The sequence below is a fragment of the Erinaceus europaeus genome, chromosome 6, assembly GCF_950295315.1.
Source record: "Erinaceus europaeus chromosome 6, mEriEur2.1, whole genome shotgun sequence".
In the NCBI taxonomy this organism is placed as follows: Eukaryota; Metazoa; Chordata; class Mammalia; order Eulipotyphla; family Erinaceidae; genus Erinaceus; species Erinaceus europaeus.
In genome coordinates, this window is record NC_080167.1 from 2,986,567 (window position 1) to 3,014,221 (window position 27,655).

The window sequence follows — 27,655 nt, forward strand, 5'->3', positions numbered from 1 at the left end:
CGCTTCACAAGCGGTGAAGCAGGTCTACAGGTGTCTTTCTCTCCCCCTCTCTATCTTCCCCTCCTCTCTCCATTTCTCTCTGTCCTATCCAACAATGACGACATCAACAACAACAGTAACTACAACAACAAGGGCAACAAAAAGGAATAAATAAATAAATATTAAAAAAAAAAAAAAAGAAAAAATGCAGAGTATGGTGAAGCAGGGCTGCAGGTGTCTCTCTCTCTCCCTCTCTGTCTTCCCCGCCTCTCTCCATTTCTTTCTGTCCTATCCAACAACGGCGACAGCAGTAACAACAACAATAAAGAACAAGGGGATCAAAAGGAAAAAAATGGCCTCCAGGAGCAGTGGATTCATGGTGTAGGCACCGAGCCCCAGCAATGACCCTGGACACAAAATAAATAAAATATTAAAAAAAAAAAAAAAAAGAAAGAAAAAGATGGCCTCCAGGAGCAGTGGATTCATAGTAGTACAGGCACCAAGCCCAGGTGATAACCCTGGAGGCCAAAAACAAAGAGTGCAGAGTGGATTCATAGTAGTACAGGCACCAAGCCCAGGTGATAACCCTGGAGGCCAAAAACAAAGAGTGCAGAGTGGTCAGGTCCGGCAATCCATCTTCCACTCTCCAGAAAAAAAAGGGGGAAGAAAGAAAAAGATCTGATTTTCAGGTTAACCCAGGGCTGGGACACAACATAATGGTTCTAGAACAGATTTGCATTCCTGCAGCTCTGAAGTCCCACGATTAATCCCTAGTTCTGAACTAGTTAAGCACTGCCCGCTGGAATTCTCCACTGGAGCTCCTAACCCTACTTCTGTCAAAACCCAGAGCTGAGCAGTGTTGTGGTGTCTCTCTTCTCTCTTCCTCCCTCTGTGTATCATTGAAATAAATAAGTAAATAAATAAATACAGTATTTTGGGGTGGAGGCTAGATAGCATAATGGTTAAGCAAAGAGCCTGCACCACCATAAGCCAGAGCTGATAAGTGCCCTGGTAATAAATAAATAGTGCAGCGGGTTAAGCGCTCATTGTGCAAAGCGCAAGGACCTGTGTTAAGATTCTGGTTCAAGCCCCTGGTTCCCCACCTGCAAGGGAGTCGCTTCATAGGCGGTGAAGCAGGTCTGCAGGTGTCTGTCTTTCTCTCCCGCTCTCTGTCTTCCCTTCCTCTCTCTTTGTCTCAGTCCTATCCAACAACAATAGCTATAACAACAACAAGGGTAACAAAAATGGGAAAATAGATGCCAGGAGCAGAGGATTCGTGATGCAGACACCAAGCCCCAGGAATAACCCCGGAGGCAAATAAATAGGGGCTTGGAGTGGTACACCTGGTTGAGCACACATGTTACAGTGTGCAAGGACCCGGGTTCAAGCCACTGATCCTCACTTGCAGGGAGAAAGCTTCACAAGTGTTGAAGCAGGGCTGCAGGTGTCTCTCTGTCTCTCCCTCTCTGTCTCCCTCTTCCTCTTTGGCTGTTTGTATCAAATAAATAAAGATAATTAAAATAATAATCTTTAAAATAAACCAAATGAATAAATACAATATTAAATAAGAATTAACCCAGACGACTAGAGGACTTGATAGTTTTAGAAGTCTAGGTCTATAATGTCAGCGTGTTACTTTCTGCATGTCCTGCTTGCCTTGGAGTTTCTTTCCCTCTGCAACATCACTCCTGAATGTTAATCTTGTCCTTTGAAACTCACCTTATTATTGACCACTTTTGTTTTTTTATTAAGGGCGTGATGTCCCGGGAGACGAATGCGGAATGCCAGCAGCCCCAGGGCGGCAGCGCCTCCTCGCAGTCACAGGGGCTCTCCTCTCAGTCTCAGGGTGCGTCCAGCTCTTCCGCCAGCGCCGCGGCCAGCCAGTCCTCTCACTCCAGCTCGGGGACCCTGAGCTCCTTAGACACAGTGTCCACCCAGGAACTCTCCTGCATCCCTGAGGACCCAGAGCCTGAGGAGCCAGTGCCCGCCCCCTGGGCTCGACTGTGGGCCCTTCAGGAGGGGTTCTCCAATCTTGGTGAGGCTCTTCACTACATAGTGGTTTCAGCCAGCAGAACTGGGGCAGAAAGTTGTGGTGGTGGTGGTCACTCTCTGGAATACATTTGCTTTTCCCTGGTCATCAGGGGTAAGCATCTTTTCAAGGCCCACTGGCCGTCTGCATTTCTCCTATGGAGATGTTTATTTACCCGTCTTCTTTCCGATTTTAAGTGCTTTATTTTCTTTATGTAAAATAAAAATAAAAAATAAGATATCTTTCGGGGGCCGGGCGGTAGCACATGTACTGCGAAGCACAAGGACCGGTGTGAGGATCCCAGTTGGAGCCCCCGGCTCCGCATCTGCAGGGGAGTCGCTTCACAGGCGGGGAAGCAGGTCTGCAGGTGTCTCCATTTCTCTCTGTCCTATCCAACAACAGTAATAACTACAATAAAACAAGGGCAACAGAAGGGAAAAAAAGTAAGATATTTTTCAGGTTTACTTATTTATAACTTTTAAAAATATTTATTTTCCCTTTTGTTGCCCTTGTTGTCTTAGGTTTACTTATTTATTTAATTTGATAGGACAGAAAGAAATGGAGAGAGAGAGAGAGAGAGAGAGAAAGAAAAGGACAGACACAGCTTCACGGCTTGTGAAGGTCACCCCCCTGCAGGGGTGGGGGTGCTTGAACCGGAATCCTTGCACATGGCAATGTATATGTTTACTTGAGTGTGACATCTCTCGGCTCCCAAAGATTTATTTTTGAGGGAAAGGGGAAAACCAGAGCCTCACTCTGCAAATGTGATGCTGGGGCTGAGCTTGCTATCCCGTGCCTAAATGCCCAGCGCCATACTCACTTGTTACCTTCTGAGCTGCTGTTTGCTTTTTGTGTGGAGTTGTGTGGATTTTTGTATCGTGGATTATTTTTTCCTTTTTTTTGAACAAGCCAGTGCCTCATGCTCCTAGGCCACCCCCACCCCCACCCCCCAACCCTCAGTCCGATAGAAAGATGTGGCTGGGCCGTGGCACACCTGGTTAAGCACAAAGTGCGAAGTACCAAGGATCCCAGTTTGAGCCCCCTGGCTTCCCCTGTGGGGGGGGGGGGGTCGCTTCAAAAGCGGTGAAGCAGGTCTGCAGGTGTGTCATCATTCTCTCTCCCTCTCTGTCCCCCCCCCCCTCAATTTCTCTCTGTCCTATCCAATAAAATGGAAAAAATGGCCTCCAGGAGCACTGGATTCGTAGTACAGGCACCAAGCCCCAGTGATAACCCTGGAGGCAAATAATAATAAGAGACATGTGGCACCAGAGCTACCCCGTGCTGGTCACTCCCTGTGGGTGGACTGCCTGCATAGCAAGGCCGGTGTCCTACCCAGTGAGCAGCCATGTCTCTCGCCCCTAGATGTTACTGAACCTCTTGTGGCATCTGTATCTTCTTCTTCAGCCTAGACTGTTTTTTTCATTCTGTTTGCATTTTCTTTTGTTAACAAAGATTTTCTTGTTGGTGTAGCCCTAATTTTTTTTTTTTCTATATTTATTCCCTTGTTGCCCCTGTTTTATTATTGTAGTTATTATTGCTGTTATTGATGTCCTTCTTGTTGGATAGGACAGAGAGAAATGGAGAGAGGAGGGGAAGACAGACCGGGAGAGAAAGACAGACACCTGCAGACCTGCTTCATTGCCTGTGAAGCCACTCCCCTACAGGTGGGGGGCCGGGGGCTCAAACCAGGATCCTTGTGTTGGTCCTTGTGCTTTGCACTATGTGCGCTTAACCCAACTCCCTCTTTTTAAAAATTTTTTTTTAATATTAGCTTTATTTATTTATTGAATAGAGAGAGCAAGAAATTGAGAGGGGAGGGTAAGATAGAGAGGGAGAGAGACAGAGAAACACCTGCAGCCCTGCTTCACCACTCATGAAGCTTTCCCCCTGCAGGTGGGGACCAGGGGCTCAAACCTGGGTCCTTTTGCACTGTAATATGTGCGCTCAACCAGGTGCGCCACCACCTGGCCCCCCGACTCCCTCTTTTTATCTTCCCTTTTGTTCCTCTTGTTTACTTTCGTTCCTTGTGTTTATTTTTACCATATACATTTAATTGCTGTTGCATCGACATACAATTTGAGGGAGTCAGGCGGTAGCACAGCAAGTTAAGCATACATGGCGCGAAGTGCAAGTGTAAGGATCCCGGTTCAAGCTCCCCACCTGCAGGGGAGTCGCTTCACAGGCGGTGAAGCAGGTTTGCAGGTGTCTATCTTTCCCTCCCCCTCTATGTCTTCCCTTCCTCTCCCCATTTCTCTCAGTCTTACCCAACAGCAATGACATCAATAATAACTACAACAATAAAGCAACAAGGGCAACAAAAGGGAATAAAAAAATTAATTAAAAAAAAGAAATACAATTTGAAATCAGATAACTCGATGCTATCTATCTTCACAACCCTTATGAGTAATTTTTGTTTAGAAAATTGTTTATTTTAATAAGAGAGACACAGGAGACAAGGAAGGAGAGAGGGAGACTAGAGCACTGCTGAGCTCTGTGTGTGATGGTGGTGTTGGACTGGACCTGGGACGTCAGAGCCTCAGGCATGTGAGTCTTTTGCATAATCATTATACTTCCTCCTCAGCCCATGTGCAATTTTTTTTAAAAAGAATTTATTTATTCATGAGAAAGCTAGGCGGAGAGAGAAAGAACTAGACATCACTCTGGTACTTGTACTGCTGGGATTGAACTTGGGACCTCATGGTTGAAGATTTCAATGCCTTATCCACTGCGCTACCTCCCAGACTGCACCACGTGCAATTTTTAAAATTATTATTATTATTACATCAGGCTCAACCTGATGCTGTTGACTGGCTACGGAAGAAGGGCAAACGCTAGAAGAAGAAGAATTATTACTATTATTATTTTGTCTCCAGGGTTATTGCTGGGGCTTGGTGTGTGCAATACAAATCCACTGCTCCTGGTGGCCATCTTTTTTCCATTGTTATTGCTGCTGCTGTTGTTATTGGGTAAGACAGAGAGAAATGAAGCGAAGAGTGGAGGATAGATGGGGGAGGGAGAGAAAGATAGACAGCTGCAGACCTGCTTCACCACTTGTGAAGTGACTCCCCTGCAGGTGAGGAGCCTGGGGCTCAAACTGGGATCTTTGCGCTCTCACATTCTGTGTGCTACTGCCCACCCCCCTACCCCACCCCCAACAGGTGTAATTTTTAAAGGTGTTTGCTACTCGACAGCTCTGTGCTTTTGTCTTACAGAGTGTGTTAACGACAGCTATTGGTTTGGGAGGGACAGAAGCTGTGAATACTGCTTTAATGAGCCACTGCTGAAAAAAACAGACAAATACAGGACTTACAGCAAAAAACACTTCCGGATTTTTCGAGTAGGTGGCAAATACCCATGCATTTGAGGATGTAATAACCTAATAATTGTTAGATTTCTTTTCGCTCTAACTTGTTAGTCAATCTTTAAAATCCAGTGTTGTCTGTTTTAGGAAACAGGCCCCAAGAACTCTTCCATCGCATACATAGAGGATCAGAGTGGGAACGGAACCTTTGTGAATAAAGTGCTCGTAGGGAAAGGGAAGCGCCTTCCGTTGCATAACAATGCAGAAATCGCCCTGTCCATGTGGAGCAACAAAGGTGAGGTGGTCTCACTGCTGCCCAAGTTGCTCCCCTCCCACAGGGAAGGGAAGCTGATACTGTGTCCTTGCTGGGTGGGGTTGAAGAAAGTGAGGCAAGTTGGTTAGCATTTGAAATTCCACTCTGTTCTACGTGCTTCTTATTTATTTATTTATTTATTCTTATTTATTTCCCATATTTGTTGCTGTTATTGTTGTTATAGATGTTGTTGGATAGGACAGTGAACTAGAGAGAGATGGGGAAGACAGAGATGGGGAGAGAAACATAGACACCTGCAGACCTGCTTTACCACCTGTAAAGTGACCTCCCTGAAGGTGGGGAGCCGGGGGCTCGAACCAGGATCCATGAGCCGGTCCTTGCGCTTCCTGCCATGTGCGCTTAACCTGCTGTGCTACTGCCCAGCCTCCTGCCTACTTTTCTTTTCTTTTTTTTTTTAACACTAGTCAGAAATAATGGGATTTTTACTTGTCGATTAGAGATGGTTTGCACTATAAAATACCAAGTATGGGGGGTCGGGCGGTGGCGCAGCGGGTTAAGCACACGTGGCGTAAAGCGCAAGGACCGGCGTAAGGATCCCGGTTCGAGCCCCCGGCTCCCCACCTGCAGGGGAGTCGCTTCACAGGTGGTGAAGCAGGTCTGCAGGTGTCTGTCTTTCTCTCCCCCTCTCTGTCTTCCCCTCCTCTCTCCATTTCTCTCTGTCCTAGCCAACAATGAACAACATCAACAATGGCAATAATAATAACCACAACGAGCTACAACAACAAGGGCAACAAAGGGGGGGAAAATGGCCTCCAGGAGGGGTGGATTCATGGTGCAGGCACCGAGCCCAGCAATAACTCTGGAGGGAAAAAAAAAAACAAACCAAGTATGTACAGGAAAACGTGGCTAAGACAATATGATAGCCTATGATCTTGTTTTTAATTTTTTATTAGATGTCTATTTACTTGCCTAGAACTTTTTTCCCCAGGTTCAAACTTTGTTTGTTTTGTTCTGGGCTTGTGCTAGCACCTACACGGACATTTTATATTAGTGTGATTAATGTATATTCTGAGATCAAGGAGTAAGACTTATGTTGGCATTAGGCTTTTCTGTGCCATGGTGAGAATGACCCTGTGATTCCGCTGGAGAATGAAATTCCACTATGATCTTTACCAAAGGCTCTATGCTGTCGTCACCTTCTAAATTATTCCTTGATAATTTATTTCCTCTGTGCTCATGTAATTAAGAACAACTGTCTTATACTCCTTGTGTTTTCTAAATTTTATCACCTTTACCAGAGTAATTAATGAAGCTTATTTCTGCCCTTTCCCCCCTAGCTTTTGTCTTTTTAGACCTGACTGTAGATGACCAGTCCATTTACCCTAAGGAATTAAGAGATGTCTATATCGTGTCTAAAACTCTCGGAAGGTAAACTTTTCTTCTTACAGAAGTTTCGTATATATATATATTTTTTTTTTCAATTTTTTAAATATTTATTTTCCCTTTTGTTGCCCTTGTTGTTTTAACATTATTGTGCTTATTATTGTTGTTATTGATGTTGTTGTCGATGGCTAGGACAGAGAGACATGGAGAGAGGAGGGGAAAGATAGAGAGGGGAGAGAGAAAGACAGACACCTGCAGACCTGCTTCACCGCCTGTGAAGCGATTCCCCTGCAGGGGGGGAGCCGGGGGCTCGAACCGGGATCCTCAGCTGGTCCTTGCATTTGGCACCACATGCGCTTAACCCGCTGCACCACCGCCCGACTCCCAGTTTCATGTATTTCATCATCACTGATTGTGGGGAATATATACGAATATATATAGTTGAGTTGTACAACTGAAGCTGATGTTGGTAGGGCGCTATATGTCAGGTTATACCTCGGTTACTAAAGTTAAACTTGGAGGGTGCCAGGAGGTGGCGCAGTGTAGGGATCTATCTTTCCATTTATTTATTTATTTTTGTTACCAGATGTTACCCCATCTCTTGATTTCTCTCTTTTTTTTTTAAGTTTGTTGAAATATTTATTTATTCCCCTTTTTGCCCTTGTTTTATTGTTGTAGTTATTGTTGTTGTCGTCATTGTTGTTGGCCCGACTCCCTAGAAGTAACTTTTTTTTGAATTTTATTTTTTCCCCTTCTTTTGCCCTTGTTGTTTCTCATTGTTGTTATTTCTGTTGTTGTTGGATAGGACAGAGAGAAATGGAGAGAGGAGGGGAAGACAGAGAGGGGGAGAGAAAGACAGACACCTGGGAGTCGGGCGGTGGCGCAGTGGGTGAAGCGCACGTGGTGCAAAGCGCAGGGACCGGCGTAAGGATCCCGGTTCGAGCCCCCGGCTCCCCACCTGCAGGGGAGTCACTTCACAGGCGGTGAAGCAGGTCTGCAGGTGTCTATCTTTCTCTCCCCTCTCTCTCTGTCTTCCCCTCCTCTCTCCATTTCTCTCTGTCCTATCCAACAACAAAGCAACGTCAACAATGGCAATAATAACCGCAACGAGGCTGCAACAACTAGGGCAACAAAAAAGGGGAAAAAAGGCCTCCAGGAGCGGTGGATTCATGGTGCAGGCACCGAGCCCAGCAATAACCCTGGAGGGGAAAAAAAGAAAGAAAGAAAGAAAGACAGACACCTGCAGACCTGCTTTACCACCTGTGAAGCGATTCCCCTGCAGGTGGGGAGCCGGGGGCTTGAACCGGGATCCTTAGGCCGGTCCTTGGGTCTTGTGCCACCTGCGCTTAACCTGCTGCACTACCACTCGACTCCAAATTTCTCTCTGTCCTATCCAGCAATGACAGCAATAACAACAAAGGCAACAAAAGGGAAAAAATAGCCTCCAGGAGCAGTGGATTCATAGTGCAGGCACCAAACCCAGCAGTAACCCTGGAGGCAAAAAAAGAAAAGAAAAAAAGGGAGGCAAGAATCCCTGCCCGGAGTTGTGGGTGGAATTGTAGTACTGGCAGGGAGCCCCAGTGATCGATCCCCTTGTAGCAAAAAAGAAAAAAACTTCCCATCTTTTTTTTTTTTCCTTGTGATTGGATGCAACTCATTTCAGGTTTGGTTGGATCCAAGAGGTCATCAGGGTATCCTTTCCCTCTTTGAGTTCAGATCCTCTGTTGGACTTCTCCATGGCTGGGCCCCAGGGCTCTCGGTATCCTCTCTTAGTTCAGTTGGAGTTTGTGACCCACCTAGGAGTTAACACTGCAGCAGAAAAACCACCACCAGGGCCCCTCCTACTCTTGTTAACTTAGGAACTACAAATGAGGGCTGAGGAGATAGCATAACAGTTATGCAAAAAGATCTGTCATGCCTGAAGCACCAGTGGTCTTAGGTTTAAGCACCAGCACCCTCATGAGCCAGAGTTGAGCAGAACTCTGGTGAAGACAAGAAGGGGCGGGTGGATAGCATAATGGTTATGCAAAGAGATTCTCATGCCTGAGGCTTCCAAGTCCCAGGTTCAGTCCCCCCTTGCACTATAAGCCAGAGCTGAGCAGTGTTCTGGTAAAAACAAATATAATAATAAGTAATAGTAATATAAATAAAAGGCATCCCAGGGCTGGATGTCTTAAAAAGAAAAGGGGGTGAGACGGTTAAGCGCGTGAAGCACAAGGATCCCGGTTCGAGCCCCCGGCTCCCCACCTGTAGGGGAGTCGCTTCACAGGCGGTGAAGCAGGTCTGCAGGTGTCTGTCTTTCTCTCCCCCTCTCTGTCTTCCCTTCTTCTTTCCATTTCTCTCTGTCCTATCCAACAACAGCAACTCAATGACGATAGTAATAATAGCCACAAGGCTCATAACAAGGGCAACAGAATGGGAACAAAAGAAAGGAAGTGAGGGCAGGACCACTGAAAAAACGAAAAGCGGGAAATGGTAACCATGAATGAGAGAACTGCTCTCTCAGCATTAACATTTGATTTTGGAGTTGGGCGGTAGCACAGCGGGTTAAGCGCACGTGGCACAAAGCGCAAGGACCGGAGTAAGGATCCCGGTTCGAGCCCCTGGCTCCCCACCTGCAGGGGAGTAATAACAACAATAAAAAGAACAAGGGCAACCAAAGGGAAAATAAATAAATATATATTTTTTAAAAAAGTATTAACATTTGATATCTGGGAGCCTGGGAAGTGTCACAGTGATAAAGACTTGGACTTGTAGTGGTCAGGCGATGGCACGTCCAGCTAAGTGCACATTTTTTTTAAATTTTTTTAAATTTTTATTTATTGAATAGATATGACAGCCAGAAATTGAGAGGGGAGAGGGAAATAGAGAGGGAGAGAGACAGAGAGACACCTGCAGCTCTGCTTCACCGCTCGTGAAGCTTTCCCCCTGCAGGTGGGGACCGGGGGCTTGAACCTGGGTCCTTGTGCTCTGTAATGTGTGCGCTCAACCAGGTGCGCCACCGCCTGGCCCCCTAAGTGCACATTTTACCACGTGCAAGGACCCAGGTTTGACCGCTCCCCACCTGCAAGGGGTGATGCTTCATGAGCAGTGAGGCAGGTCAGCAGGTATCTGTTTTTCTCTCCTCCTCCTCCCCCCCAGTTTCCCTCAGTACTGTCAAATGAAAATAGAAAAGGAAGAAAGAGAAAGAAAGGGCTGCTGGGAGTGGTGGATGAATAGTGCCCATCACCAAGTCCCGTCAGTTACTCTGGTGGCAAAAAAAAAAAAAAGAAAAAAAAGATTTGGACTTGACAGCATAATTCCAGGAAAACACTGGTAAACAGTTAAAAATTTTTTAATCCAAGTTTTATTTTGTATTTTATTTATTTATTTGATAGACTGAGAGAAATTGAGAGGGAAGAGGGAGTTATAGAGGGGCCCAGAAAGTGAAACACCTGCAGCACTGCTTCGCTACTTATGAAACTTTCCCCTTCCAGGTGGGGATCGGGGGCCTGAACCCAGATCATCTGCACATGGCAGTGTATGTGGTAAGAGGGAGGCATACTCAGGAGTGTTGAGTTTCATGATTACAATATCCCGACAGTCGTCTTTGTTTTTCCCTCTAGTGGTGCATGTGGAGAGGTGAAGCTGGCTTTCGAGAGGAAAACTTGTAAGAAAGTGGCCGTGAAGATCATTAGCAAGAGGCAGTTTGCTGCTGGCTCTGAGAGGGAGGCAGTAAGTGCCCGTATTTGTGGCTGCTCAACTATTCTTAACATTTCTTTTTCTTTTTAATATTATTTATTTTCCCTTGTGTTGTCCTTGTTTTTTATTGTTGTTGTAGTTATGGTTGTTATTGCTGTTGATGTTGTTGGATACGACAGAGAGAAATGGAGAGAGGAGGGGAAGACAGAGAGGGGGAGAGAAAGACAGACACCTGCAGACCTGCTTCACTGCCTGTGAAGAGACTCCCCTGCAGGTGGGGAGCCGGGGGCTCGAACCAGGATCCTTAACGCCGGTCCTTGCACTTTGTGCCACGTGCGCTTAACCCACTGCGCTACCGCCTGACTCCCTATTCTTAACATTTCTTAAGTTCTCATAATTATTTGTTTATTTTACTCTTTAAAAAATTTTTGTAATTGAGAGTCGGGCGGTAGCGCAGTGGGTTAAGCGCAGGTGGCACTAAGCGCAGGGACCGGCTTAAGGATCCCAGTTCAAGCCCACGGCTCCCCACCTGCAGGGGAAGATTCGTTTTCCCCATCTCTCTCCATTTCTCTCTGTCCTATCTAACAACAACGACATCAACAACAATAAAAACAACAAGGACAAAAAAGGGAAAATAAATATAAAAAAATTAAAAAACATTTTTTAATTAGATTTATTTGTTTATTGAATAAAGACAGCCAGAAATTGAGAGGAAGGGGGAGATAAAGAGACACTTGCAGCACTGCTTCACCCACTTGGAGATAGGGACTGGGGGCTTGAACCCTGATCCTTGCACATTGTAGCACATGGCGCTCAATGAGGTGCTTCACCATCCAGCTACAATTTGTGTTTATATATATATATATAAACACATATCCACCATCCGGCTACAATTTGTATATATATACATATATATATATATGTGTGTATATATATATAATCTCCACGGTTATTGCTGGAGCTCGGGGCCTGCACTACAAATCCACTGCTCCTGGAGGCCTTTTTTTCCCATTTTGTTGCCCTTGTTATTATTTTTGTTATTTCTGTCGTTGGCTAGGACAGAGAGAAATGGAGAGAGGAGGGGAAGAAGACAGAGGGGAAGAGAAAGACAGACACCTGCAGACCTGCTTCACTGCTTGTGAAGCGACTTCCCTGTAGGTGGGGAGCCGGGGGCTCGAACCAGAATCTTAATGCCCATTCTTGCCTTTTGTGCCATGTGTGCTTAACCCGCTGCGCGACCGCCCGGCCCTCAAGCCTTATCTATTTTAATGAGAGAACGAGACCAGAGCATTGCTCAGTTCTGTCTTACGGTGATGGGGATCGCACCTGAAACTATAGACCTTCTGGCATGGTGGGACTATGACACTCCCCTAGCCCACAAATTCATTTTAGAGTGGTGATTTTCTTTCTTACTTTTTTTTTTTCTTATCTTTATTGGATAGACAGCTAGAAATGGAGAGGGAAGGGGGAGGTAGAGAGAGAATGAGGCAGAGAGACTGACACCTGCAGGCCAGCTGCATCACTTGTGAAGATTTCCCCTTGCAGGTGAGGACGTGGGGCTTGAACCTGGGCCCTCGCACACTGTGACGTGTGCACTTTACCAGGTGTGCCACCTCCTCGCCCCATGATTTTCTTTTTTCTTCATCATCACCATCACCATCACCATCATCACAACCATTGCTGGGGATTCAGTGCTCCTGGCGGACCTCTGTAGGGGAAAATATAACAGCACACAATCCTGAGGCTCCCACCCCAAACCTGGTGTGGCAGGAGCCTGGGGTGCTGCATGCCAGGTCAGAGGGCTTTCCCAGGCAGGCTGTCTTGCTGGCCTCAGAGTGGGTATTTTTAAAAATATATTTATTTATTTATTCCCTTTAGTTGCCCTTGCTTTATTGTTGTTGTAGTTATTATTGTTGTTATTGATGTCGTTGTTGGATAGGACAGAGAGAAATGAGGAGAGAGGAGGGGAAAACGGGGAGAGATAAGACACCTGCAGACCTGCTTCACCACCTGTGACGTGACCCCCCTGCAGGTGGGGAGCCGGGGGCTGGAACCAGGACACGTAAACTGGTCCTCGCGCTTGGTGCCACCCGCGCTTAACCGGCTGTGCTACCGCCCGTCTCCCGGCAATTTTAATCAAGCAAGAAGAACGTAGTATTTAGATACATTACTATGTGTCAAAGAACACTGAATGTTCTTGCTAATCTAGGAACTTAACTGTAGATAATTTGACTCCAAAATATTTGGTTGTACATGGTAACAGTCGTTCAGGCCCTTCCTTCCTTTCCCTTTTCCTTCACTCCTTCCTTCCTTCCTTCACTCCTTCCTTCCTTACCAGAGCTTGGGACATTGGAGCCTCAGGCATGAGAGTCTCTTTGCATAAGCATTATGCTATCTACCCCTGCCCCTCCCCTTTTAAAATCTGTATAAAGACAGTAAAGGAGAAGTCCAAGCGCTGCTGTAGTCTGTGTCGCCTCTGCCATGTAAGCCCTGTGCTCTGCCTCTGAACTACCTGCCACCAAAGGAAATTGTTTGTTTCCTCCAGCTTGTTGCAAGTTTTTTTTTTTTTTTACAAAAAAATAGGTGGAAGGAAATTAAGGGGTGGGAGAGGAAATCAGCCTTAATCCACCACGTTAGCTCCATAGCTGAACGTTTTCGGTTTTCCTTTTCTTTCTAGCCTTTGTTCCTGTGAATTCCTATTTTCAGATGGCTGAGATCAGGTTGGATACCCAATCTTGTGTTTGCTTTTCCACAGAAGCGTTCATGCATCAGCTTTTTCCCAGTGTATGATTTTTGATGATTGAGCCTCTTTCGTCAGATGTGTGTGACCACGTCTCTGCTTGAAACTATCATTCAGATAGTTTCTAATCCTTTGCTCTTTGTGCTAATGTGGCAGCAAGTATCTTAGTGTTCATAGATTTTTTTCTTTTAAGCCTTAATTAAATCATTCTCACAGCCTCTTCCTCTTTCTCTAGGAGCCCTATATCTTTTATGCAGTACACATTTATCATGTGAATGAAAGAACCAAAGTACTGGCCTTTGTCCACACAGCCCCACGAAGCTCTGCATGCCATGGCCACTAATCTCATTCTCTTTGTGGCCAGCACTTTCTTGATGTTACACTTTAATTAAAAAATTTTTTTAAAATATATTTATTTATTTTCCCTTTTGTTGCCCTTGTTGTTTTATTGTTGTTGTTATTGCTGTCGTTGTTGGGTAGGACAGAGAGAAATGGAGAGAGGAGGGGAAGACAGAGGGGGAGAGAAAGACAGACACCTGCAGACCTGCTTCACCGCCTGTGAAGCGACTCCCCTGCAGGTGGGGAGCCGGGGGCTCGAACCGGGATCCTTACGCAGGTCCTTGTGCTTTATGCCACTTGAGCTTAATCCGTTGTGCTACTGCCCGACTCCCTACTTTAACATTTTTAAAGACCTCCACCCCGACCCCCACCCTACCCCCAGGACAATGCCATTCTCACATTTCAAGAGGAATTTCCTTTTTGTGTTCCCTTCTGTATAGGTCTTTTCCCCTGTGGTTCTGGATGTGTTTCCCACTTGGGGGGCAGTCACAGTCCTACCAGATTCTTAGCAGCAGAGTGTTACTTCTTACTTTCATCTTTCGAATGCCTTGACACTGATTTCAGTCCTCTTTATCATCTGAGTATATATACCCTGCCTTGCTAATGAGTTTCACAACTTGTTCACAGGACCAGGCAGGCCTTTAAAATGAAACATCTGGGTTTCTTAGCTCAAATCCATGCAACATAATACGTGTGACTCTTTGCTGGTGGAGGCTGTGGCCTGTGAGACTGAGTCTCTCAGCTCCTCTTGGAATCCCTGCAGAGAACCACTTGAGGGGTGTGTGTGTGTGTGTCCCTGGAGAATCTCAGAAAATGTCAATCTGCAGTTGGATTTGGAACCTGTTATTAGATATTTAACATGGCTCCCCGTTTTTATTGTTTGTTTATCACTTTCATGCATGTAAACAAGATAACGAGGAGACAAGCAGAGCATAGGTGAGCAGATGAAAAGGGAGACACTCTTGCGGCCTAGCGTTAGACCAGGTGTCTTCCTACCCCTGCCCCAGCTCCTCCTCTGTATAATGGGGGTGATTTTAGAACTCTGTTCACGCAAGGATATGAGGTTTGCATGGTCATTTCAATGAAAGAACTTGGCACAGGGCCTTGCTTTTTTTTTTTTTTTAACCAAAACACTGCTCAGCTCTGGTTTATGGGGGATGGTGGTGTGGGGCATTGAACCTGAGACTTCGGAGCCTCAGGCATGGGAGTCTCTTTGCAGAACCATTATGCTCTCTACCCCCAGCACAGGGCCTTGTCAGTATTCACTGAATGTGTGATCTTGGCCAAGCATTCTGCATAGTCACTGTTGGTGAGTTGACTTACTCTGTCGACCCTTAGGCCTTAATTTCTCTTTGCAAGTAGAGCTGGGTATGGTCACCCAGGTAACCTTTACCCCAACGGAGCTTAACTATGAGTATTTTCTGAATGTTGATTCCTGTTGTTATTAAACTCTTATTGATTCTAGGATCCGGCTCTCAATGTTGAAACAGAAATAGAGATTTTGAAGAAACTAAACCATGTAAGTATTGCTGTAAAATATGGCCTTTACCTAAATTCACATAAGCCAAATATGGGAATATCATTTGAATATCATCAAGTTAGTAGTCACCAGGGCTTCTTGGCTGTAGGCGAGTGTAAATGTGTGTAAGCTCTTTTCCTACCTATCTCCCCTTCCCTCTCAATTTCTGACTGTCTCTATCCAATAAATAAATAAAAAATAATTTTAAAAAATTAGGGGGGAGCGGTCCGGGAAGTGGCACAGTGGATAAAGCATTGGACTCTCAAGCATGAGGTCCTGAGTTCAATCCCTGGCAGCACATGTACCAGAGTGGTATCTGGTTCTTTCTCTCTCCTATATTTCTCGTGAATAAATTAAAAAATGTATTTTAAAAAATTAGGGGGAAAAAGGGTTTATGGTTAAATGATCACTTGGGGGGGTGGGAGGGGAGCAGCAGTCGTATGTGAGACTTGCATGTGAGAGGTCTCAGGTCCAGTCCCTTGTACCACTATCCCAGAGATGAGCAGTGAGTGATATGATTAAAAATCCTCTTGAGTTCAGACTAAACCAAGAGATGTCGTTTCCTGAATGTCAGAAACACAGAGACAGGAGCAACTGATCGCGTTTCTTAGTATAAAATCGTGAAATGTGCTTTCTTTTTCTTTTTCTATAATTCTTTTTAAAAATATTTATTCCCTTTTGTTGCCCCTGTTTCTTTTTTAATTGTTGACGTTATTGTTGTTATAGAGATCGTTGTTGGATAGGACAGAGAGAAATGGAGAGAGGAGGGGAAGACAGAGGGGGAGAGAAAGACAGACACCTTCAGACCTGCTTCACCGCCTGGGAAGCGACTCCCCTGCAGGTGGGGAGCCGGGGGCTCGAACCGGGATCCTTACTCGGGTCCTTGTGCCACGTGTGCTTAACCTGCTGTGCTACCACCCGACTCCTGAAATGTGTTTTTTAAATAGTACAGGACAGCTTTTTCCTAACGTGTTCTCTGCATTGATCTTTCTCAGGAGTTGCCATCATCAAACGTGTGTGTCTGTCTCTTCTCTGTCCCACGGAGACAGAGTTCTTACTCAGTGGGATTCTTCCCTGTAGGATGGGACCATCCTACTATGTGCGGCTCCTGTTGCCCTTTAGTTCCAGAACTAATAACCCTGCTACCTGACCCCCTTCTTTTATTTATGCTTCTTGTAAGCATGTCCTCTCACCCTGTATCCCCCCTAGTTGCTCAGATGTCTTTACAGTGCTTGTGCTCAGGGGCTGGGGCAGGAGGTGCCTGGCCTTCTGTCCCTGTGAATGAAACCAGAGCCAGTACCGAGCCAGCAGGGTGGGGTGAGCTTTTCTTTTCTTTTTTTTTTTTTAATATTTATTTTATTTATTTATTCCCTTTTGTTGCCCTTGTTTTTTTTTTTTTTATTGTTGTAGTTATTATTGTTGTTGTCGTTGTTGGATAGGACAGAGAGAAATGGAGAGAGGAGGGGAAGACAGAGAGAGAGGGGAGAGAAAGACAGACACCTGCAGACCTGCTTCACCGCCTGTGAAGCGACTCCCCTGCAGGTGGGGAGCCGGGATTCGAACCGGGATCCTTATGCCGGTCCTTGTGCTTTGCGCCACCTGCGCTTAACCTGCTGTGCTGCAGCCCGACTCCCGGGGTGAGCTTTTCTCCCATGTTCTCTCAGTAGCTCTGTCCTGCCTTCTATCCTGTGTGAATTCATAATCAGAGCGTCCCTCAGCAGGGAGCGGGTACATCCCTGCTCACCACTTCCCCTATTTCTTCTCTTGTGGCTTTTTACTTGTAAGCTTCTCACTGCTTCTCCTTTGTCCCCTCTTTCAGCCTTGCATCATCAAAATCAAAGACTTTTTTGATGCTGAAGATTATTACATTGTTTTGGAATTGTAAGTAGTTATTATTATTATTATTATTTTGATTGCTATTTGAATGCTTAGAAGTCACTCAACAGTCTTATGCTGGCTTGCTTTTCTCTTCTGGGGGGATGCGTAAAGTGTATGGAAGGTAAGTGGGGAGGGTTAGTACCACTCCTAACCTCCCTCCAGTGCTTCCAGCAGGAAGTGAGTTGGAGGTACTAGGCCTTAGGTTGAGTCCCAGCATTGACCCCCCCCCCCCACTCTGCTGAATGACTTTGCATTGACTGGCTTCACTTCTCTGGGTCTCTCGGTTCCCTCCATGGAATGATCATGGGACCTCCATGTGCAGAGGCCCACGGGTTGAGTGCTGCGACACAGGGAGAGGCCCCGGCACCACATGCAGACAGGGTTACTCTGAATACCTGCCGGTGGACTCCGTGGCCACGGCACCATGTTGCGTGGTGACACCTGAGTCTTCTCAGTGTCTTGCTTAGGGACCACAGTGGCCATCAGTCGTGTGTTGGTTGGTTTGACCATGATGATCATTTCCTGTCTCATTCCTCAGAGGGGCATGGGATGATGTCCCTGGTAATGGCATGTGGTCACTATTGAAATAGACTGTTAAGATTCAGTAATGGGGGGCTGAGCGGTAGCGCCCCCAGGTTAAACTCACATGGCGCAAAGCACAAGGACAAGTGTAAGGATCCCGGTTTGAGCCCCCAGCTCCCCAGCTTCAGGAGGGTTGATTCATAAGCAGTGAAACAGGTCTGCAGGTGTCTGTCTTTCTTGTCTCTGTCTTCTCCCCCCTCGATTTCCTTCTGTCCTATCTAACAAGAACAGCAATTACAACAATACAATAACGACAACAACAACAAAATGGGAAAAATGGCCTCTAGGAGCAGTAGATTCATAGTGCAGGCACTAAAACCCAGCAATAACCCTGGAGACAAAAAAAAGAAAGAAAGAAAAAATATTATGTAATAAACAGTAGCAACTTCAGTCAGAGTTCTGGGAGAGGCTGGCTGGTCCTTGTGGGACGCACGGGCATGTGTGTTACTATGAAGTAGTATGTTGTGACCTGGTGGGATGTCACTAACACTATGATGATGATGATGATGATGATGATGATGGTAATCCGATATTAAGCACTTGTCACGGCTTAAGAACTTAAGCCCTATGCACTGTACATTGGCTCACTCAACATTTAGTCGTCACACAGGTAACTAAGGATCCTGGTAGGGGGGTGTTTCCAGCTGACTTTGCAGAAAAGTAAACCAGCATCCAGAGGGCTGGGAACCTTGCGGGCATCTATAGACACCATGCCAGGGGCTCTACCTGCCTCAGCCTTCTCTGAAGTCTTACAACTACCTCTTTTTTTTTTTAAGTTTTTTTTTTTTTTTAATATTTATCCATTTTCCTTTTTTGTTGCCCTTGTTATTTTATTGTTGTGGTTATTAATGTCTTCGTTGTTGGATAGGACAGAGAGAAATGGAGAGAGAAGGGGGAGAGAAAGACAGACACCTGCAGACCTGCTTCACCGCCTGTGAAGCGACTCCCCTGCAGGTGGGGAGCCGGGGGCTCGAACCGGGATCCTTACGCTGGCCCTTGTGCTTTGCGCCACCTGCGCTTAACCCACTGTGCTACCACCCGACTCCTACAACTACCTCTTTTTAAGAAGCAGAAGCAAGGGGCCAGGAGGTGGCGCACCTGGTTAAGTGCACGCATTACAGTGCACAAGGACCCAGGTTCAAGCCCCTAGTCCCCACCTGCAGGGGGAAAGCTTCATGAGTGGTAAGCAGGACTGCAGGTGTCTCTCTGTCCCTCTCCCTCTCCTCTCAATTTCTCTCTGTCTCTATCCAATAATAAAGAAATAAATTTAAAAAAAAAAAGAAGCAGAAGCAAGCTCAGGGAAGTTGAAGAACCTGTGTAGTCACCCAGCTGGAAAGTGATGGACTTCTGAAGTTCAACCCATACATACCCAGAAGTACCTGTTTGCTCCGAAGTCTCAGTCACCTGGGATATGACAGACATGTGCACCTTCCTCCACTGGACTGTCCCCAGTGTCCACGGCACACTCCCATTCATCATTCCATACTCCTGAATTTCTTTTGGGGAGAGCTTCCTTGTGGACAAGGCTTAATTCTTTACCTTTGAAAATGGAGTTAAGACAGCATGAGTAACTGGCACCTTGCGCCGAAGTGTGTTTGGTGTGTTATTCCTCCCAGCAGGGCTCTCTAGGGAGTGAACGCCCTGCCCTGCCTGTGTGTTTCAGGATGGAAGGCGGAGAGCTTTTTGACAGAGTGGTGGGGAATAAACGCCTCAAAGAAGCTACCTGCAAACTCTATTTTTACCAGATGCTCCTGGCTGTAAAGGTAAGGGAAGCAAGCACTCAGGGTTCCTTCCTTCCTTCCTTCCTCCCTCCCTCCCTCCCTCCCTCCCTCCCTCCCTCCCTCTTCCTTCCTTCCTTCCTTCCTTCCTTCCTTCCTTCCTTCCTTCCTTCCTTTTTTCTTTCTTCCTTCCTTTCTTTCTTTCTTTCTTTCTTTCTTTCTTTCTTTCTTTCTTTCTTTCTTTCTTTCTTTCAACAGCCTACATTGTTTTAGGTGACTTCTACCCCGAGAGAAGCAGAAACCAAGGGATCATGGAAGAAATCCCAGAGCTTGTATGTGTTTGTGTTGTTCAGTTCTTGGCAGACACATCCTGCTCCTTTGACTCCCATGAGAAAGTTCTTGCTGTGAAAATTAAGACAGGAGGAAGGGGAGTCTGAGAAATGAACAGCCTTGGTCAGGATGGGGCTCAGTAGTGGAGTGCACGCCTCTCAGGTACGAGGCCCTGGATTTTAATACCTGGCCCAGAAATAAAAGCAAGGGGGCCGGCTAGTGGCGCACCTGGTTGAGCGTGCATGTTACAACGGGCAAGGACCCAGGTTCGAGTCCCTCGTCTCCACCTGCAGGGGGAAAGCTTCACAAGTGGTGAAGCAGGGCTGCAGGTGTCTCTCTATCTCTCTCCCTCTCTATCCTTCCCTTCCCCCTCGATTTCTGGCTGTCTCTATTCAATAAGTAAAGATAATTAAAAAAAAAAAAAGAAAAAGAATTAGGAAGAAGGGAAAAAAGAAAGAAAATAGGAAGGGAGGAAGGGTAAGGTAGACTTAGTCTATCTTCTCTACTCTGTGAGAGTGTTTGAGGGGTAGATAGCTAGTGACTCTTTGGGAAATATATATATATATATTTAAGGGAGATACAAAGAGAGAAGCAGTGAAGTAGGTCTGCAGGTGTTTCTCTCTATCTCTCTGTCTTCCCCTCCTCTCTCTATTTCTCTCTGTCCTATCCAACAACAACAATAAGTACAACAACAATAAAAAACAAGGGCAACAGAAGGGAATGAATAAATAAATGTTAAAAATTATTTCATATCACCCATTTGCAGTTTTATTACTGAAATTGGTAGCTCATGTCTGCCTTTCTGAAGGAATGCTTATTATCTGGAAAAGTGACTTAAGACTAAGGGGCCTCCTCTCTCTGCATAGTACCTTCACGAGAACGGCATCATACACCGGGACTTGAAGCCAGAGAATGTTCTGTTGTCATCTCAGAAAGAAGACTGTCTTATCAAGGTGAGAAGTCTTTGCTCTGTATGTGCTGTTCCTCTCATTTTCTGCTCAGAAACTGGTTTTTTAGTATGTCAAGTAAAAAATAGATGCTTGACCAACAAAATAGCTCACTTGATAGTTTGCTGCTTTGCCACGCATAGGACCTGAGTTTGAGCCCAGTCCCTGCTGTGTTGAAGATTCATTCTCTCTCTCTTTTGCCTCCAGGGTTTTGCTGGGGCTCCTGGAGGCCATTTTTCCCGTTTTGTTGCCCTTATTGTTATTTTTATTGTTGTCATTGTTGTTGGACAGGACAGAGAGAAATTGAGATAGGAGGGAAAGACAGAGAGATAGAGAGAAACACCTGCAGACCTACTTCACTGCTTGGGAGGCGACCCCCCTGCAGGTGGGGAGCCGGGGGCGTGAACCAGGATCCTTATGCCAGTCCTTGCACTTGGCGCCATGTGTGCTTAACCTGCTACACTACTGCCTGTCCCCCCTTAAAGGTAGAAGCATAAAATGCTTGAGAAGTTTTTTTAAATTTATTTTTAAAATTATATTTATTTTTTTATTGGATAGAGACAGCCAAAATCTAGAAGGAAGGGGGATGAGAGAGAGAGAGAGAGAGAGACACCTGCAGCCCTGCTTCACCACTTGTGAGGCTTTCCCCCTGCAGGTGGGGACTGGGGGTTCGAACCTGGTCCCTTGTGCATTTTAACATGTGTACTCAACTAGTTGCACCACCACAACCCCCTTTTTTTATTAAAAAGATTTTATTTATCAATGAGAAGGATAGGAGGAGAGAAAGAACCAGGGATCACTCTGGCACATGTGCTGCTGGGGACTGAACTCAGGACCTCATGCTTGAGAGTCCCATGCTTTATCCGCTGCGCCACCTCCCAGACCACTTCTTCTTTTTATTTTATTTATTTATTTATTTATTTTTTAAGATTTATTTACCAGTGAGGGAAGGGGAGGGGGGAAGGAGGAGAAAAAGAAACAGCATCATTTTAGCACTTCCGATACCAGGGATAGAACTCAGGAGAGTCGGGCGGTAGCGCAGCAGATTAAGCGCACGTGGCGCAAAGCGCAAGGACCGGCGGAAGGATCCCGGTTCAAACCCCTGGCTCCCCACCTGCAGGGGGGTTGCTTCACAGGCGGTGAAGCAGGTCTGCACGTGTCTGTCTTTCTCTCCCCCTCTCTGTCTCCCCCTCCTCTCTCCATTTCTCTCTGTCCTATCCAACAACGACAACATCAACAACCACAACAATAATTACAACAACAATGAAGAACAACAAGGGCAACAAAAAGAGAAAATAAACATAAAAAAAAATATAAAGCTTTGTTTAAAAAAAAAAAAACTCAGGAGAGTTTAGCACGCTATCCATTGCACTCCATCCTGGACTGCAGGAATCATTTTAAATTGTCTTAGGGCCGGAGAGGTAGTTTACACCAGCAGGACGTCTGTCTTGCCATGCACGGGACCTGGCTTCAAGCCCTGGTTGCACGTGGGAGGTTCTGTAGCAAAGGAGGGTGCTTGGGTGCTGTGGCGTCTCCCTTTAAGCTCCACTGTGTACAAACCACTCTTGTGTTCTGAGGGTTGAACGTCTAGATCGACGAGCGAGCGACACTCTTCATTCCCCTTCCTCTTCTCAAGCCTAACTGCACTATTGAATGTCCTTATCCCTTAGCAATTTATTTGCCTGCTTGTTTATTTTCTTCAGATAGAAACAGGAAGAGGTAGACACACCACAGCACTAAAGCTTCCTGGAGTGGCATAGCACTCATCTGTGGTAATCTGGGGACTTGAACCTGCACCACTCTCGTGGCAAAGCAGGTGCCCCCCGAGGTGAACTAGCTTACCAGCCCTTCTTTTTTACATATGAGAGAGTTTCACCTGAGACAGAGAGAGAGGAAGACAAGCCAGACCAGCACTGTAGGACATGTGGTGGCGGGGATGGCGCTGTGTCTTTCTCTCTCTATCTCTCATTGAAATAAATAAAATATTCTTTAAAATGTCTGGTAGCTAGGGTGGCCTTATATTTTCTCTAAGCTGCTTAGGTGTTCTGGTGTGCAGTCAAGGCTGAGAAGTGTGTGTGAGGGGGTCATCTAAGAAGAACCATGTACTACTAATCAGAATTCTGGGGTGTTGGTGATAAGGGTTATAAACTTTTTTTTTTTTTTCCTCCTCCAGGGTTATTGCTGGGCTCGGTGCTTGCACCATGAATCCACCGCTCCTGGAGGCCATTTTTTTCCCCCTTTTGTTGCCCTTGTTGTAGCTTCATTGTGGTTATTATTATTGCCCTTGTTGACGCAATTCGTTGTTGGATAGGACAGAGAGAAATGGAGAGAGGAGGGGAAGACAAAGAAGGGGAGAGAAAGACAGACACCTGCAGACCTGCTTCACTGCCTGTGAAGCGACTCCCCTGCAGGTGGGGAGCCGGGGGCTAGAACTGGGATCCTTACGCCGCTTCCTGCGCTTAACCCACTGTGCCACCGCCCGACCCCCGGGTTATAAACTTTTTATAACCATTTTGCAAGATTACAAATCACAGATAAGGCTAAAAACCTAGGTCTTGATATTGCTTGGCTCTGGAATTAAACGAAAGCAAAGCTGCAGTGTTTCAAACATTACAGATTCCAGGCTAGCAGCAGACTTGAACTGTACGAAAGTGACGGCAAATGCATGGTCCTTGGGAACTGGCAGAGTGTGTCATTCCTTTTCTGTCATGAGATTGTTAGCAAGTTACTCCTATGTGCTTCCTTTCAGATTACTGATTTCGGTCAGTCCAAGATCTTGGGGGAGACCTCTCTTATGAGGACCTTGTGCGGGACCCCCACCTACCTGGCCCCTGAGGTTCTGGCTTCATTTGGAACTGGAGGCTATAACCGGGCCGTGGACTGCTGGAGTTTGGGAGTGATTCTTTTCATTTGGTAAGGAAGCTTCTCATTACTTCAGTCTGAAATGTGGCTGGGAGGGGCACCTGTATTTAATTTAGGTCATCAGTTTAAAGCAAAAGCTTTCACAATGCTAAGAAAGAAAACTAGGAAAAGAAAGAAAGAAAGAAAGAAAGAAAGAAAGAAAGAAAGAAAGAAAGAAAGAAAGAAAGAAAGAAAGAAAGAAAAAGAAAGAAAGAAAGAAAACTAGGTACTGATCACTGCTGAGAGTACCATTTGATCTTTTTCTTTCTCTTTCTGCTTCTATTAAGCCTTAGCGGGTATCCACCTTTCTCTGAGTATAAGACCCACGTTTCCCTGAAGGATCAAATCACCAGTGGAAAGTACAACATCATTCCTGAAGTCTGGGCAGAAGTCTCAGAGAAGGGTATGGATACAAAGGGGTTAAGATTTCGGGGGTTGCCAGATGTGTGTGGTGGTGGGAGTTTCTTTTCACACTTTGTGACTGTTTTCCCCTGTTCCTTTGTTCCTTCTGTGACTTCTCCACCATTAGAGAGGCAAAGAAAACTAGTAAGAACCCCAGCCCCAGGCAACCAGTTGGGAGAGCCATGTCTTGGGCCTGCTGCTTGCTAACTGTGCGACCTTAAACAGATTCCTTAACCTCTCTGAGTTTCCTTTTTTGTTGTTCTTATGAAGGAAACTCAGTAACACCTGCTTAAAGGGTTGTTGTGAAGGTTTAGCATAGCCTGTACAAACGGCTGGCATTAAATGTGCTGAGTGATAAATTGCATCTTAAGGAAATATGTATATATATTTCTTGATGTGTGAGAAAGAGAATGAGCAGCGTTAGCAGTGTAACGGGTATTTGTGTTAAGTGTCAGCACATCTAAGGAATGACATTACTGCAGCCTCCACGCCCCCACTCGGTGCTGGCCGTGGGCCTTATTTCTGCCAGGCCTGCACTTCCAAGGGGCCTCTGACTGGCTGAGGAACTCTCACCGCCCGTCTGTGCCTCTCAGGGAAAGTTTCAGAACCCCGAGCTGTCCCAGTTTTAGGACTGGCTAGAGGCCGGCAGCAAGAGGAGGCGAGGAACTAAGAGTTTGTCAATGCAGTGCCCTCAGAGGCAGAGCTGGGAGCACCTCAGTCATTCCTAGATGGAGGAGTCCTAGGGGGCACTGCCCTCCTCCCCCCTGACCTTTACCTCTCTCACTTTGTCTCTGCCTCTCTCGCGCGCTCTCTTTCTGGGGGTTGGCGTGTGATTCTGGTTGAGAGTCTTCATTGCCTCTCACTGTGACTTGTGAATGTTCTTCTTGCTTTAGCTCTGGACCTTGTCAAGAAGTTGTTGGTTGTGGATCCAAAGGCTCGTCTTACAACAGAAGCAGCCTTAAGACATCCATGGCTTCAGGTGGGTCTGGGGCAGTGCCAGGTCGCCCGCTAGCATAAAATCTCTAAACTTGCAGTGAGCGAGGGGAGCGGAAAGTTGTTTCCTTAGACCTGTTGGATGCAGTTGTTTCCGGGCAAGCTTCATGTGTGCGTGTTGGGGTGTGTCTGTGTGTGTGTGCTGAGGGTGTGGGGAGGGGGTGTGACCTTTTCAGCTCTAAGTGTTCGCTTTATGACCTGTTTTCTACTTCCCTGAGGCTGCAGTTCCTCTTTGTAACTTTAAGACACTTATTGATTGGGGGCCAGTAGCGCAGCGGGTTAAGCACACGTGGCGCGTGAAGCACAAGGACCGGCAGAAGGATCCCGGTTTGAGCCCTGGCTCCCACCTGCAGGGGAGTCGCTTCACAGGCGGTGAAGCAGGTCTGCAGGTGTCTGTCTTTCTCTCCCCCTCTCTGTCTTCCCCTCCTCTCTCCATTTCTCTCTGTCCTATCCAACAACAATGACAACAATAACAACAGTAATAACCACAACAACGATAAATAAGGGCAACAAAAAGGTAAAAATGACCTCCAGGAGTAGTGGACTCTAGTGCAGGCCCCGAGCCCCAGCAATAACCCTGGAGCGGGGAAAAAAAAGATATTTACTTATTTATAGAGGTCTAATGTCTGCCCCAGTGCCAGGGAATGAACTCTGGATCTCATGCCTGAAAGTCCTGCACTCTACCACTGAGCCACCTCCCTTCCTTTGCGCTGTGTTCTGTTGAGAGATTGTTCTAGCTCTCAGCTCTCAGTTCCCACCCAAGCTGATGTGCCCCCTCTCCCCTCCACACCCTCACAGGCACAAGTGGATGGGTACGAAAGAAACAGGCTGTGCCTTCTTTATAAGTTCCAAACCCCTGAAAACCCAGTCCCCGGCCTACGGTGCTGAACCCCCCTTTTCCAAGACTCACCCAGCTCCTCTCCCTGCACACTTGGTCCTCAAGACTCCCTATTAGGACACGTGAAAAGAGCCCAGAGGCATTTTTTTTTTTTTGTCTCATCAGAATTAAATCCCCACAGGCAAAGGCAGACTTTTGATTCCAAATTCCTTTCTCCCGGAGGGTCCCTCTGGTTCAGCTCTGTGTGGTCCATTAAGTAAGTGCTAAACCATCTGAGGGATTTCTTTGTGGGGACTGCTGTCTCCAGGGCAACGTCCCAAACACATGTCTCTGTGCTTTTCCCTTTAAATACTGTCTCTGGCCTGAGCTGGCCTCCACTGCACTGGTAGTGTGAATGGTGGGGGGAGAGAGTGGGGATAGTTTTCCAGAGTCCCAGAGCTGAAACTGAATGGCCTGGGGAGGTTTTTGTTTGTTTGTTTTTGTTTCATTTATTTGTTTATATTTTTACCAGAGCACTGCTCAGCACTGGCTTATGGTGGTGCTGGGGATTGAACCTGGGACCTCTGGTGCTTCAGACATGAAAGACTTTTTGTGTAACTATTGTGTTGTCTCTCCAGTTGTTGTTCCCCCCTCTTTTTTTTTTTTTTTTGGGTGGGTGGGTGGTTGGTACTAATGAAAGAGAGAGAGGGTGTCAAGAAAGAGGGAGGGACTCCCCACCTGCAAGGGGGGGGGGTCCTTCACAAGTGTGAAGCAGATTGCAGGAGTCTCTTTCCCTCTTGATCTCCCCCTCCTCAATTTCTTTCTGTCCTATCTAATAAAATGGAAAGAGAAAGGGGCATGGTGATACTGGGGATCAGACCTGTGCGGCCATGCTGTCAGCAGACAGACGCACTTCTTGCCCCTGCCTGTTTCCAGGGGCACACTCACCCTGTCTTCCTACGAACACTGCTTCCCATCATCTCTCTTAAGCAAGTGCCCTTCGTTTCTTCACAGGATGATGACATGAAAAGAAAGTTTCAGGATTTGCTTTTTGAAGAAACCAAGTCAGCAGCTCTACCACAGGTGTCAACCCAGGTATTCCGGATGACTCCAGTTCCATCCATGTGGGCAGGGGAGGCGGGCACGGATGGCAGGGACGAGGAGCCTGCTGTTCGCCTTGGTAGCCGTTGTTAGAACCGTGTCCTCCGTGTTTGGTTTGGACTGGAGCTGTTCCAGCACCCTTAGGAGACTGAGCAAAGGGGGCCAGGAGGTGGCGCACCTGGTTGAGTGACACGTTATAGCGCACAAGGACTGGGTGCAAGCCTCCGGCCCCCACCTGCAGAAAGAAAGCTTCATGAGTGGTGAAACAGGGCTGCGGGTATCTCTCTGTCTCTCTCCCTCTCTGTCTCCCCATTCCTCTCAATTTCTGGCTGTCTATCCAGTAAAAATAAAGATAATAGAAAAATTTAAAAAGCAGACTTAGCATATATGTAATGGACACAGTGTTTGTTTTGCAAACCCAAAATTGATCTCTGGCATCAAATGTACTAGAGTGATGCTCTTCTCTCTCTCTCATAAGTATGTGGGAAACAGTACGGAAATGCACTCTGTCTGTGCCTTAAAACAAGGACCGAGACACCGAGAGTCATGAACAAGGCAAAAGTTTTACGAGTGTGTGTGTGTGTGTGTGTGTGTGTGTGTGTGTGTGTGTGTAAGCCAGCAAGCACACCAAGGACAATCTCCACGTCCTTTTATACATTACGAGGACATGGGAACAACCTGTCCTTTTCCCATTTGGTGAGATGGAATTGGCTCACAGTCTAACCATGTTTGAGGAAAACG

At 46.4% G+C, this 27,655-nt stretch overlaps 1 protein-coding gene across 6 annotated transcripts in view; it reads left to right on the plus strand.

Moving 5' to 3' along the window:
- CHEK2 (checkpoint kinase 2) overlaps window positions 1–27,655 on the plus strand; it is a 32,808-nt gene that overhangs the window by 3,539 nt on the left and 1,614 nt on the right. For 5 of the 6 annotated variants that reach the window (XM_060192917.1, XM_060192918.1, XM_060192919.1 and 2 more), the window contains 13 exons: window positions 1,732–2,014; window positions 5,221–5,345; window positions 5,457–5,604; window positions 6,921–7,011; window positions 10,572–10,680; window positions 15,192–15,245; window positions 17,065–17,126; window positions 19,369–19,468; window positions 20,620–20,706; window positions 23,450–23,613; window positions 23,889–24,004; window positions 24,897–24,982; window positions 26,828–26,908. In XM_060192917.1, coding sequence (XP_060048900.1) covers window positions 1,738–2,014; window positions 5,221–5,345; window positions 5,457–5,604; window positions 6,921–7,011; window positions 10,572–10,680; window positions 15,192–15,245; window positions 17,065–17,126; window positions 19,369–19,468; window positions 20,620–20,706; window positions 23,450–23,613; window positions 23,889–24,004; window positions 24,897–24,982; window positions 26,828–26,908 — 1,500 coding nt within the window. In that variant the 5' untranslated portion in view covers window positions 1,732–1,737. The remainder of the gene's footprint in view (window positions 1–1,731; window positions 2,015–5,220; window positions 5,346–5,456; window positions 5,605–6,920; window positions 7,012–10,571; window positions 10,681–15,191; window positions 15,246–17,064; window positions 17,127–19,368; window positions 19,469–20,619; window positions 20,707–23,449; window positions 23,614–23,888; window positions 24,005–24,896; window positions 24,983–26,827; window positions 26,909–27,655) is intronic. The other variant, XM_060192922.1, reaches the window with a different exon arrangement.